Source organism: Myiozetetes cayanensis, unplaced genomic scaffold (assembly GCF_022539395.1).
Source record: "Myiozetetes cayanensis isolate MyiCay16 unplaced genomic scaffold, myiCay2020 scf9, whole genome shotgun sequence".
NCBI lineage: Eukaryota > Metazoa > Chordata > Aves > Passeriformes > Tyrannidae > Myiozetetes > Myiozetetes cayanensis.
In genome coordinates, this window is record NW_026088185.1 from 13,586,599 (window position 1) to 13,600,378 (window position 13,780).

Genomic DNA, 13,780 nt, shown 5'->3' on the forward strand with positions numbered 1-13,780 from the left:
GGAGCTAATGTGCACTCACCATTTCCAAACAGTTCTGCTTAGTATATTCAGCCCTGTTCTCCCAGACTTTCTGTGTTACCTCAGACCACATGCCCTCATTCTGCTGGATTTCCTTGTCATGATGTTTGATTGTCTGTTGTAGTTGACTTTACATATTGCTGATATTACTGTAAGTACACTGTTGAGGGCTTGATATTTATCTGCTGGCAAGTCCCCATGAAAGGCCATGAAGTCTAGCCCTAGATGCCTTTGGGAACCACACCATACACTTTTTTCACTTAAATGAACTATGTGTTTAGCACTGGCAGTGGAAATACCTGTGTGCAAGTACCTGGCAGATCACTTCCATAACAGCAGGTGACCTGGTGACAGTGCAGAATTTGGCAGTTGGTGTTCCCTCTGACTCTGCTTTGCTGCAAACAAACTCCTTTTTGGAGGCAGCCTGAGCTAGTTTCTGTTTTAAGCACCTCTAACCATTCTTAGGTCTTTCAACCATTACTCCCCTCGTGAGGCCAGCATCTTTTACAGTGTTTTACAGGATGGAGTGTATCTGATTTTCTCACAGATTTCACTCTGGTATTTGCTGTTGCTCCTGGCTGCCTCTTGAAGAGAAAGTCCTGTGCACTTGACTTTCCAACCTGACAAGCTAATGCTTTTAAGAAGAGATTGGTTATATTTTTGTCCTACAGCTAAACTAATCTTTTGGAAAAAAGAGATATTTTGCCATTCCACAATGGATGTCTCCACATGATATTTGGCTAGGAAAAAGCTCTTCATCATAATGAGTGAGAATTTTCAGGACTAGCTAGAGAATAAGTAGTGATGCGTCTGAAGTCAGGATTACTGTAGCAGAAATGAGGGGGAAATTCAGGCTTGCTTGCATTGTCAGTGCTCTACTAACTCTGGCTATGGTCTAAAGACTCTGACTTACTAATTTGTGTTGAGCAGTTTAAGAAGTTACCATCTCTGGTCCAGCAGACAGTATGCCGGTGCCTCAGCTGCTGTGCTGTTCACAGTCAAGAATGTTAAGAGTGAAACCATCTGATTTCAGTGTCATAAACTGGTTTCTGGATTGCAGCACCAAGCTGCCATCATGAGTTCTGCTGTGGAAGTCGGCCTCTGGGGTACAATAGGCAGCTCTTAAATTGCCATAGGAAAAGTGGATAATGCCCTGCCCTGTTCAGCTCTCTACTTGCCTCAGTACTGTGATTTCAGGTATTTCAAAAGAGCAGTCCAAGAATGGCCTCTTACCTTTCTCGCTGTGGATTGTATTGCAGTGCAATGATAGGCACTAAAATGTACGCATGTGACAACTGGTACTAACTGCACATATGATCAGAAGTCTCTTCTGGTCCTGTAGAACAAATTCATGACTCTGTATTGCATCTGAGCTCTGAACTATGTCCACTGCTTTCTGCATAGCTGAGAAAAGAGTTTGAAGTTGTCCTGACTAATTGGTCTGGTTGCAGCAAGGCCTTGTTTGTTCAGGAGACAATATAGCTCAGGAAAGGAGGAGTTTTCAGTCAAGGTGGCAGAAGGCTATCATTTATCAATCCCACAGTGCCCACACCTACAAGCACCTTTCAGCTCTCTAATTCTGGCTGTCTGAACATGTGAGCAGCAAACCATCTGATCTTCTGGGCTTGAGTTTTGTGTGCAGACAATCAGACACCAGCCAGCCAACAGAAGAGGGAGTAGCAAAGAGGCATGGACTTGCACTCTGAAAATGAAACACTGTTTTTCTGCTTATTAGCATAGTAAGATTTCTGTTGCTTATTCCTCTTAACTCCACCAGTCTCACCCATAAAACCAGGAAGTATTACTCAAAGAAAAATGAAGGCCATGGCAGTAGTCTATAGCAAAGACAGCACTGGAATAATGAGGCTAATCACCTATTTGTTAAAGTCTTACTGTTTATTTTATTACAGGTCAGTGAACAAAAAACAGTCATGAGATGTTAATCTCTCTGTCTAGCTGTTTAATCTGAACTACCCCCTTACCATTGTTCTCTCGTGCTCAGCAGCAATATCCCCTCCTCCCCTCTTGTAGTGACCTCATTTCAAAGGACAATTTCTCTCTGTGTTGGCTTTCCAGGGGTCAGACTGGTGCTGTTTGAATTGGGAGGAAGTTTGCTCAGGGTCCTATTACTGACCTACTCTTCTACTGAATTTGTTTGCAAGTTTGTTTGCAAGAACGGAAGCCTCTGCTCAGAAGTTGATGGATGCTCTGAACTTCAGGAAAAAGCAAGTGCTGAATATGACAGGGTAGACCTATCCCAGCAGTGAACACAGACAATAGAGGAGAGGTAGAAACTAGTTACTAAATAGGATTGGATAGTGTGTTCCAGCAGTCTCCCTTCCTGCAGAGTGAACTAACCAGGCCAAAACTGCTGATGCTGCAGAGATTCTTAAAGAGTTCCTGCGTAATAGAAGGTGATGCTGTTTACCTCAGATCCCCCCAGCCCTCTCACCTGACTTCTAAAGGCCTAGAATTTGGGCTCACATGGCTTGAAAGGAAAGTGAGGGGATGCGTGGTATGGCTGAGAAGCCCCATCTATATCAGCACAAAGACTCGCTCGTTAATCTGTAATTTCTAAATGTATCAAGCTGTAGTCAGGGCTTTCCCCAGGGACAAACCAGAACTGCAAGGATAGGTGTTTACAGGAACTACATTTTATTTTAGACTGATTTTAATAGGAAATTTGTGATGTATTAAAAAAACCAAACACTGTGAACCTGGTAAGCTGAAAGCAAGCTTTGAGTCCATGAGGACTTCTAAAAGACCCTTTAATCCCTGATTAAGTTTAACCATTCCCAGGCTTTCCTGCGTAGTGCTCTCTTTTGGCATCTCCATAAATAGGCTCAGTGACTGAGAACCAGCAGAAAGGAGAATAGGAGAAAAATATTTTTGCTTCACAAATGTTTATTTTTTATTTTCCTTTAGTAGATACTTTGTGTTAGAGTACAGGACCATCTCCAAGAGAGATGGGTTAATGCAGCTGTACAATATGTGACCATACTTTGGATAACTGTCTATCCCCTGGCTACAAGTAGCCGGAAATCTTCATGTTTATCATTTTTATATGTAAGGACCTCTAATGAAGTCTCTCTACCCTGCAGTTAGTGTTAAACACACCTCTCAGCAGTGAATACTTCAACCCCATTGAGCCCTGAAATTTCTATGGAATTAGGTAGAAAGAGTCTAATACAAACACCCCATATTGTGTGCTCAAGCTTCCTGACAGAGGAAGAGGGAACGTGGAAGCAGAACCACATCCAACTCATATTCCAAGGTAGAGTCAGTACAAGGATTAAAGTTGACAGCCCATCTAGGAAATGGGGAGTGCTCTTCGGCAACACAGCCTGGACATAACAGAGGCAAACTATCAGAGACCTACAAATGGAGATTGGAAGACAGACTTCAGTGCTACACTGGCACTGCAGGGAGAGGCTTTCTTTAGCTGAGCCCTTTGCTGAAATAAGAAAGCAGGGTGGTTAGAGGGGAGAGCTGAAGAAAGTGTGATCATCCTGAGAGGCACAACCCACATGTAACGTGTAGGGAAGCTCATTCCTGCCCAACACTGGATCATGTGTGGGAGTTGCAAAGCACTGTGGAAAAGGGGAACTGTGTACTCCCTGCCCCTGAAGTGCTGCATCCTCTCTTTGCTTCTGTAAAAGTAACATGGTACATTGAGAATCAGTAGGGATGCACTGGGAAAATGTAAGCTCCCAACACACTGGCAGGGCAGCAGGAGAGAACTGGCTAAGGGAAGTGGATGTCTTGGATGTAAGATATGATGGTTGGGAAGGAAGGAAGGAATGACTGCTAAGATTTAAAAACAAACAAAAAAACCACCCCAAAATCAACCAAAACAAAAGTTGCAAACAAAACAAAATGCAAATTCCCAAAGCTAAGGTAGAAGACATCAGTTAGCTCACCTACAACTAAGTGAGGTACATGAAGTCTAGGCTTTTGTTACGTCTTTGCTTCCTTTGCATTCCCCACTTTTGAATCTGTTCCAGGATTCCTTGGAGAGATTCCTTGTTTTGCTTCTGTAGCTCCCTGCAGGATGCAAATGTTAATAAGCGCAAGCACAGCAGGCAGGGCTGAATCCATCGGGAGAGGTGGGGACTGCATGGCAGATCAGCTTCCCTCCTGCTGTGTGACATGTGATGCATGTTGAACTCAGGGCTGTGGGGGAGCACCCTTACTCTGGTTCATCAAATCCAGCCCTGCTGCTGGAATGTTTTCTTAGCTCTGCTGCTCAGTGGAGCTGCAGCAAACAATAGGCTTTAGCAAATCAAGGTCAAAGAGAAAGGCAGAACCTAATTCATGAACATGCTAGGCTAATCTGACATTACTGGATTCTTTATGGAGTTAAGTTTTTGTTAATTTTTGTAACAATAGGTTTGGTTTTTTTAAACCTAAAAGTGATAGTGAGTATGTTTTTCAGGGATATTAGCCAGGAGAGTGCTTTCCATGTGTATGTTGAATATGACTGCAACTGACTTTCCTGCTCACGACTGACACCTCCTGTTAATAGCTTGAAGTCCAGTTTAGAATTGACACTTATATACTAATGCTGCTATGCTAAGGAGAACTGAGAAGGGCAGACCGGAAAGGCTGTGTGGGCTCCAAGTGGCCTGAAGTGCCACTCTGTGACATCCAGTGATAGTGTTGCAAACACTGTTTTAATGGCTTGTGTGAACTCTTCAGACTTACTTTGTCAATGTGTTGCTTTCCTCTGGTCAGTGGGTCCAGTTGCTTGTGGTCCTTTTTATCTCTCCTTGCTGAACAAGGTACTTGCTTTTCATGTGCTGTTCCTGTCTGGTACTTGATGCCTTGGGAGAGAGAAAGAGCCTCATATCATCTTGGGCTTACAGTGTGCCCTCAGGCTGGTTTACAGACCTATTGCATAGGCTCACTTGCAGTTGGCCCATGGTTGGAGGTAAGGGGTTCCAGCTTGAAATTCTCTAATGCTCCTGAAATTATTCTCATTTTTGCTGCACTTGGAGAAGAAACAGGCAAGTTGTAGGTGGCTCTCACTGGCCAGTAGCCTAACTGACCTTTGCAAAAGTTCTAGTATTAGTCCAAGCTTAAGAACAAACAAGTGATGGACAGACATGAAGGCTGATTCTACTAGAAACGTGTAATCTTATTTTTTACCTCAACTTGAGCAAAATGCACCTTTTGCAATTGTCATGAACTTCAGGAGCCTGAGCAAGATGCCATTTCTAGGCAAGAAAAGACACACAGACCAAGGTTTTAACCATCCTTTCCATGTGCAGCTGTTGGAGCTCAGCAGGCTGTAACTTGGTAGCTCTGCTGGGCCTGGTGCTGCTCTGTGTTCCCCTGCCCTGGCCCTGTAGGAGATGGGGTGAAATGTGCTCACTTTGCTTCCAGGCATACTCTGCAGCTTCAGGGGCAGTCAGCATGGCAAATGGGTGCAGGGAGAACCTGAAAGGTTGAATCCAGTGGTCCTGAAAGGACAACAATTCATAGATTAGTATATCTGCAGAAACTATGTGCCAAGACAATGGGCATACTCTTCTGGTCAGCAGAAGCTAAGATAACTGCTTCAGCAGTCCTGATGGATAAATGAGCACCATTTATAATTTCCATCCTAACTGTCACTAGAATGTGACTTAGGCTCCTTAAGTACCTATATATCTTGGTAAAGCTAGTGCTTGATTTTCAAGGAGATTCAAGCCAAAGCTTCAAAAGTGATGAAGAATAACGGGAATCTCCACCATTTTACTTCAGTGGGAAAAATACACAGAAACTGAATTTTCAGATGGGCTTGATTCCATCCCTTTGAGTCTAGGACTGTTAAGGAAGCATAAGCTGAGCTTCAAGAGTTACTGTTAATTTAAAACAGGGGATTTAATATCTTAAATGAATCAGGGCTTTGCAAAATAAAGTATCCTTAGTTTCCCAGCTCAGCAAAGCATTTCCATTCCTTTCTTGTAGGGTGGGAATGATCTTAAGCCCATGAATAAAATGAAGCAGTATTGTTGGCTGAAACAGAAACTGGACATCCTGAGCTTACCTTCCTCTTTAGAAAATTTTGTAACTTTGCTACCTTGTGACCATTAAGGAAGTGTCTCTGAGTCCACAAGGGACAGGATCTAAGCAAGTGCACAGTAATATCAGATGAACAGAAATACTATTTCTGTTCTTTCTTTGTCTCTGATTACATAACATCAGAATCTAAATCAAAGATAAAAATACTACTAATAACCTGTCCTCCTCCCAAAGGAAAAAAACCACCAAAACCCCCACAAAAACTCAAACACTCCACCATGGGAAACAGCATGAGTAGCTGGAAACCTTTCAAGAAAAATCACTCCTCTGCAGTGTATGGTGAGCACTCAAAATAGAGAATTCTAAAAATATCCTGGGTTGGAAGTTACTAGAGAAAAGTATTCCTGTCCATATGAAGCAAGAGAGTAAAAATACACAGTGTAATATTCACAGCAAAAGGAGAGACAGCTGATCCACCCACTTGTCCCAGGAGCAGAGAGGAAGATCCCTCCTTCTAAATAACATATTGTGAAATGCCCTTACATGGCATCTAGTGACATTTCTAGTGCTTGACATGGAAGAATTCAACTAAGAGAGGTTACAGCCAAGGCTGTTCTGATGCACACAACTGTGAGCTGGTGTAGCTCTGCCCTTTCTGGACACCGGGTGGCAGTCTGTCATTAATATTACAGCTAAGCATGACTGAGGGAAAAAAATAAAGGGTACTAGAAACACTGTGAATTACATATGAATCATTTCTTATAGTCTGACTACAATTCCACATCAACTTTTAATGGTTGCTTGGGAAACACCAATGAAGTCTGTGTTACTGAAAATAGAATCTATATATTCCAGTACAAATGCTTTTTCATTATGGAGCTTGGTCATAGGGAATACTTTCCTGTGACCTGAGTCATGAATTAAAGATTATAATACATTTCCTGTTTTTTAAAGGGCAATTATATGACTAAAGATATATAGCTAGAGAAAGTTGCTCTGAACACATGCCAGGCTGTATCTCCTCAGACCTTCATAGCCTCTTTCCCTACTCCACACGAGTGGTAATTAGAGCACACTGGTGGGAATGCTCCTCTGTAAAGCATTATGACAAAGGTGCAGGAGCTGTCTTACACCTTAGTGTGGATGTGAGTAACTGGGCTGCCCTTTTCTTGCCTCTCCCTGGCACATTGTAAGATAGAGGAGGAGGTGGTGAATAGTTCAGCTTTTTGTTCTGTCCTAAGAGAGGGCTAGAGCTTGTTTGCTGTTACTAATGGGGCAAAAGGGGCAAATGACTTCAGTTTAAAATGCAGTGCTTTTTTTTGAAAGGCACAAATATTATAGGATCACTTCCTTTACAGATGCTGAAAAATCCCCAAATCACTCACATTTGCAGACCTCTGCCAGTGTGTTGCTGAGGGCCTCGTGCTGTAAATCTCAAAGATCTCTTCTATAGGAATGCTGTTCTGTGAACAGTAAAAGGTAAAAAAACAGATAAAAGAGAGATTCAGCTCTCAGCAGTAGTATTCTTTCAAGTGAATGAAGGAAATCCTGCTCATATCCCCTTCCTTTGATCTCTGAAACAGCTTTCACATGAACTCCTGCTATTGTTTCATACTGCTGGTACAAATCTATTGAAATCTGGTCCTGAAACTTGCTTGCCATTTTGCACTTGGGTGAAACAAGTTAAGTAACATATACACATATACACACCTACTGAAACTGCCTATTTTGTTTTCTAAGACTGAGCAAAACTTAATGGCTACTTGATAAAAATGAGATGGATTTGTAACATTTGCACTGTCTGTATACTGTGCTGAACAAAGACATCTGGGATACAGGGAGTATTCTATTCTATTCTATTCTGTTCTGTTCTGTATGCCATAGAATAAAAGATACTGCCATCTTTCTTGTCCTCTTACCATTAATATTCCAGCGTATGAAGATAATATCATAGCCTCTCTCTCAGTTCGGTTGGGATATGTGTATTGGTTGTGAGCTGCAAAGTTCCTGTACGGTGTTTTGAACAAGAAGATTATTATCCTGGTGTTATAAATGCAAAAAGTAGTCCTGGGGTTGATTCAATGCTGCTTTTACCTCATTTTCACACTGGTGTAGCCCACTGCAGCAGCAGGACCTTAGCTTCGCAATACTCACATTTTCTCTCCTCTCAGTGCAATCGGAGCATCCAAGTCACTAAGCCACTGCAAAGCAACACTGAGGGCTAAGTTGTAATGGACCTGGAAAGACAGAAGAATCTTATGTGTTTTGTTTGACTGTAATTGTTTGAGTGAGGGAAGACAGAAAGACCAGGGTAATTCAGGGAAACTGAGCTGTGCCCAGTATTGCCTCAACTAACTGAGTACCTCACTTTTGTAAGACGCTTGATAAGGTTTGAGAGGTTTAAAATACATCCAGGAAGACTTTCTGTTTTGTTATGCCCCAACAGCCTTGGCTTGTGAAGAATAATCTTTGATTAGTTGACTTGTCAAATGCCTTCTGTGAATGAGCTTTTTCTTACTAAAAAAATCAACAAAACCTTGAATTATCTTGGATACATTATACCTGGATGCTATTCACAGCCAATTTAGGTACTCATTTCAGTAATGGACTGCTATTTATCATTGCAGGGATAGGTTACTTAGCTGTACCAAATAGCCATCCTTCAGAATGCTCAGGAGCCCTGCAGTTAAAGAGGATAGGAAGTAGGAAGTCTGGTGATTACCATGTCATCTAGAAAGGTGGGTGGCCTTTGTCCTCTTGGATCAAATTCTTTTTCTCGTAGTCTGATGCCAACATAATCTCCCCTTAAACAAGGAAATAACACTAAATTACAGCTGGTTCTAAGCAAACCAGTGCATAGGAAATGTAATGATGACTTTAAAGATGGTGCAAGACCAAGGCTAAATTCACTATGATTCAGGGCTAGGAATCTGCTGCAGGATTTCTCACAGATAGTACCCAAGCAGGAAAGCTGTTAGTATTTTGCATCTCTGCTAATCTTAGCTTCCTTCAAACCACACTGCTGTCTTCTCCAAAGGCTCCAAAATATAGGAAAAAGAAAGATGAAATTATTATTTAAAGTCTGGGGACTCAAAGAAGAATTTCACTGTACAGAGAATGAAAGAGATGCTTCACTGGTGCTTGTTCTTCTCATCCAGGAGAGGCCCGATTCTTTAATCTTTCCTCGGATGAAGTACTACAGATCCATGCAAACATTCCTAGAGAAGATGGGCACAGGACTTGTGTGGAATAGAGGGGACAGTGCTTACATCCCCTAGGAGTTGTCTGCTGGGCAGTCCTGCATTGAAGAGCATGAGACACTGAGGCATGAACTAGGAGACCCCTTACAGACAGCAGCTGCCCCAGATGCATTGCAAGGGGGGAATTCTGCACCTCTCTGCTTGCTCCACTGAGCAAGTTCTGGGCTGTGATGACTCTACTGTCACATGTGCAGTCAGGGCTCACACTGCAGACTGCATGCAAGAAATTGTCAAAAGAAGTCTGTTCATACTTATCAGCAAGAGAAGACTAGGGTTTGAGAGTTGTCATCCACCTAGTCATACCACCCTTTGCAATGAAAACAAGCCAATCTCAAGTGCAGTGAAAGCAGTTGTGGGCAGTTACTACTTACAGGAGTTTTTCAATCTTTTTCTTCAGGCGTTTTCTTTCCATATTCTAGTTCTTACTGTAACATAAGCTCAGTGGGATCTAGGAGAGAACCAAGTGTCTCTGCTCAAAAACAGATAAAGAGAATGTGACACTTGGAGACCCCCTACAAAAATCTAGCCAAAATAATTTCCAAGGTAGGATTAAAATAGAAACTGATAAAAATTTAGTCAAGAAAGAAGAAAACATGAACAATACTGAGGGTGATGGTAAGGAATTTGGTAATGGGAAATGGGCAGAATGAGCCCATTTAGGATAAGCATCAATCTTGAGCATCAGCTTGCAGGTTGCTTGCATCCCCAACATAGTGATGTATATCTCATATAATGCAAGCTGTTGACCTGCTACTGCTTACAGGTTTCTTAGCACAAGGCTTGCTCTCTCCACTGTGTGTCTACTAACCAGATCTATGTGATAGAAAGGGGGAACAGACTGGGAAGAGCACAGGTTGCAAGATGAAGTAATAGCAAAGAGAGAAGCCAGCACCTGGGCCACCAATTTATTGTAACATCAAAGCGCGTGCTCCACTGCTTTGCTCCATAATACACAAAGCTCTCTGTTACTGAATATTGTTCTCCTATTCTGCCTCTCATACATGTACACAAGAAATCATGTACTACCTGTATCAACTTTGCAATAGGCCTCAGGATCTGGGTTTGGAGCCTCTCTGACTTCAGGTATTTATGAGCAGGATTTCCCTCTTGGTGTTGCTGTTCCTTTCTTGCCTCTGTCTTCCTTTGTGTGCCAGGGAAATTAGGCTATGGCTTCATGCAGGACTGCTGCTTTCTTGTGTTGCTTAGAAACAATGCCGCTGAGCTGAGAGAAACTAAAAGAAAAAATCCACAAACAATAAACAAAAACTACCACAAAGAAGAGGTTAAACCTGCACCTTCAGCTTGGGTTATCAGTTTCAAGCTAGATGATCCTAATACACTTCTAGGCATTGAGTTTCACTGCTGAGTGGCTAGTTGGAAACATAAAAGACTCACCAACAAGGGAGGCAGAGACTATTCACTGGGTTTTCTGACAGATCTAATTGCTTGTAAAAGATGCTACCAGCTTCTACTGTTTCAGCATTTCACCAAATGGAATGGTGAAAGATTAGACTTGATACCTCCCAAGAGCCCATCTACAGTTCCATTTCCAGTGTTTATGGCATAAAGCAAGGATGCTGCTACTTGTTCTTTCATTTATGTTATGTTTTTGCTTACAGTATTGAGAGAAATTCTAACAGTCAAGAAATCCCAATATGATGTTCTGAACCCCACTGTTGTCCTTCCAATGCAGGCAGGGCACATCTTACATGGAATTGCTGATGGTAGCCAATGTATCATGATGACTAGCAAAGTCAGTGAGAAGCTATTGGATTTTTTAGATTAGGAAAGTTTGCAGGCTGTAGATCTGAATGGAATGAGCCATCGCTCTCCTTGGAAATGTAATTATTCTGTTATTAACTGACTTCCTCGTAAAAAATAGGAATGATTTTAAGAGAATGATCATAATGTGATGATCTTTGTGATGGCCTAAGAAAACATAAAAGAAAATGTATTATCATGAGACATAGATGTTTTCCAGGAAGGTGCTTTCTATTTGTTATTTCATTTGCCATTCTCATTTATTCTGTGGCAGAAGGAGCACCAAGCTTAGCACTTCTCACCTTTCATTCCAAGCTAGATTTGATTTCTGAGGGCATTTGCCTGGCAGGCATCATGGCAATCGTGTCTCCAGTAGAGCTGCTGCTTGTTTGCTCTGAGAAACACAGATCTACTGATTGCCAGGTATAACTTTCCACCAGTTACACTTACACAGGGTTTATCTGCTGGTATGGCCGGATGAGAGGGAAAAACCACCTTCACAAAGTAAACATAGTCATGCCAGGGCTGACCCCAAGTCCTACTAACCCAACCCCTCTCCTTTTATGTGGCAAGGGTGATACCCTGATGAAGAAAGGGACTTTCCTGAAATGAGTCTGGTCCTTAGCCCTCAGGTGAACTGACTCCTGCCATTTCCCCAAAAGCAAGAAATGCTTCTATATCATTGCAAGGCGGGGGAGGCCGCTGTGTTTGTCCTCTTCCCAGGTAAAGATAAAATAGCAGCCACTAGTGGATGCCTGGGGAAGAGATGGAGGAACTGTGCTGGCAGGCATCAAACTTTCTCAGTGTTCTTTCTCTGTTCTCCAGTTCAGGACCTTCTTCAGCAAAAAGTGTTGCATTAGTTGTTAATAGCCCTTGCTTGTTTTTAACTTTCACAAACTTGTCCAATCACTTTTTGAGTAAGTGAAATTGAAATTCTGAGTAATTGAAATCTGCAATATCTCCTGGCAAAGATTTCCACTATTTAAATAGAGACTATCTGGTTTTAAAATACCAACTGTTAGTTTAATTTGCTGATCAGTGTGCTTAATAAACTTAGTAAAGTAACTTAGTAAATTTAATCACGCAGGTTTAGACCCCTCAACTGTAGAATTTGTCACACAGGGAGCATAGGATATGTCTTACAGGATACTTACGTCTTTTTCCCACACCATAGCGTATTTAACACCAGTCTGTTTCCCCAGAGCAAGAGATAAAGCTACAGGCAGAATTGTAACCCATTGCAGGTCTGATTTTAGGGCAGGTATCGAGGGTGCTTTGTCAATCTCTTACTTAATTGAGTGAATAATTTTTTTCAATACTTGGCATTATTTAATGCTTATCAGCTAATGTATTAACAAATATGACATAAAAGAGGAGTAGGATTCAGGACTTTTGCAAAGGGCTACCATTCACATGCCTATGGCAGCAGGTGTGATGTCCAGCTGTTAGAAAGATAAATTACTTGTTGGTAGAATTGCCTTGCTAAGGTTTAGGCCTTGACATGCTTCAGTGATCTCAGCTCCAGTGGGACATTAAAACAGTTTGGAGAGAAGGATGTACTACTGATAGTGGACACAAAGAATGCAGAATTTACAAGCCACAAGGACATTTGGCAGAACTCCCAGGATAAGGAAGAACCTAACAAAGCCAACTCAGCAACTGTGCTGAAATCAGTCCCAACTAGGTAAAAGATAATTCCGTCAGGGGCACATTCTGATCACTGACTCATGAAACCCATCAATTCAAGAGAAGAGCATATGGACTAATTAGCATAAGAAGTGAGGGAATAATTTAATTAATAGAAGATCAAATACTAATTATAAGAGAAGTATGTAACTTGTAGCCAATGAACATGAATGCCTTTGCTTACTAAAATGTATAAATAGTGAAAAGTTTTGATAGTCGTCGTGCTGGCTTTGTGGATACGACCTCCAGCATCCCTTTCTGTGCAGAACTGTAAATAAATCAAATATCTCGACTCTGTGTGGGGATCAGCCAACAGCACACCGGGTAAAGGAACCTGTCTGGGGACAACAGGTAGAAATGTTTTTAGCAGCCTTATTCCCTTGGCACCTCCACTATAAATTGCACCTCCACTCTCAATTGTTGTTTTTCAAATTATTTGGCTGCTTTTTCCTTATGTGTAATTTCCTGAAAATATTTAACGTCATCACACCAGCCCATATAATGTCAACTTCTTGAGGGCAAATTCAAGGGTGTAAGTGCATTAACTTGGGCTGAAGTGAAAATTACATAAGAAAAAAAATAATATTTTAATAGACAGTAAAACATGACTTTCAGGTGAAATCTGCAAGCCAAATACTAACCTCTGTGCACGAACCAACCCCAATTTTTGGGTGAGATTCGCCCTTCAGAACGACCCTCGGGCCTTTCTGAGGCATTCCAAGAGCGGAGTGGCTCCGTGGGGCCGGGAGAGGTGGCGGCAGCAGCGCCTCGCAGTTCGGCGCTTACAGTTCGGCGCTTGCAGCCCGGCGAGCAGCGGGGCCGCGGCGGCCGGGAACGCGCACGGCCAGGCCCGCCTTCGCCCTGAGGGCGGGCGGAGCTGCCCCGGCCGGCCCGGCCCGGGCGGAGCGCGGAGAGGAGGCCGCTCCCGCCGCCATCCCGCGGGGCGGAGCGAGGGGCGGGCTGATCGCCGGCCCGCTCGCATTCAAAAGTCGCTTGGCGGGTAGGACTTTCTCTTGCTGGCGCCCTTCCCTCTTGCCCCGTCCGTGGCC

At 42.7% G+C, this 13,780-nt stretch overlaps 1 protein-coding gene across 3 annotated transcripts; it reads right to left on the reverse strand.

The window, feature by feature from the left end:
• Positions 1-1,969: 1,969 nt before the first annotated feature.
• On the reverse strand, positions 1,970-13,556 carry CUNH2orf80 (chromosome unknown C2orf80 homolog). 3 transcript variants are annotated; one of them, XM_050340347.1, is made up of 11 exons: positions 13,373-13,556; positions 10,311-10,516; positions 9,656-9,732; positions 8,747-8,828; positions 8,179-8,261; positions 7,944-8,031; positions 7,410-7,487; positions 5,393-5,480; positions 4,723-4,841; positions 3,939-4,062; positions 1,970-3,472 (listed from the first exon to the last, which is right to left on the reverse strand). In XM_050340347.1, the coding sequence occupies exons 3-10, from the start codon at positions 9,694-9,696 to the stop codon at positions 3,976-3,978; spliced, it is 666 nt and encodes a 221-aa protein (XP_050196304.1). In that variant the 5' UTR covers positions 9,697-9,732; positions 10,311-10,516; positions 13,373-13,556; the 3' UTR covers positions 1,970-3,472; positions 3,939-3,975. The 3 variants fall into 3 exon arrangements, with proteins under 3 accessions (XP_050196304.1, XP_050196302.1, XP_050196305.1); XM_050340345.1 differs by having other exon boundaries at positions 1,970-3,393; positions 13,373-13,554; XM_050340348.1 differs by lacking the exon at positions 9,656-9,732 and having other exon boundaries at positions 1,970-3,393; positions 13,373-13,551.
• Between the last annotated feature and the right edge of the window lie 224 nt (positions 13,557-13,780).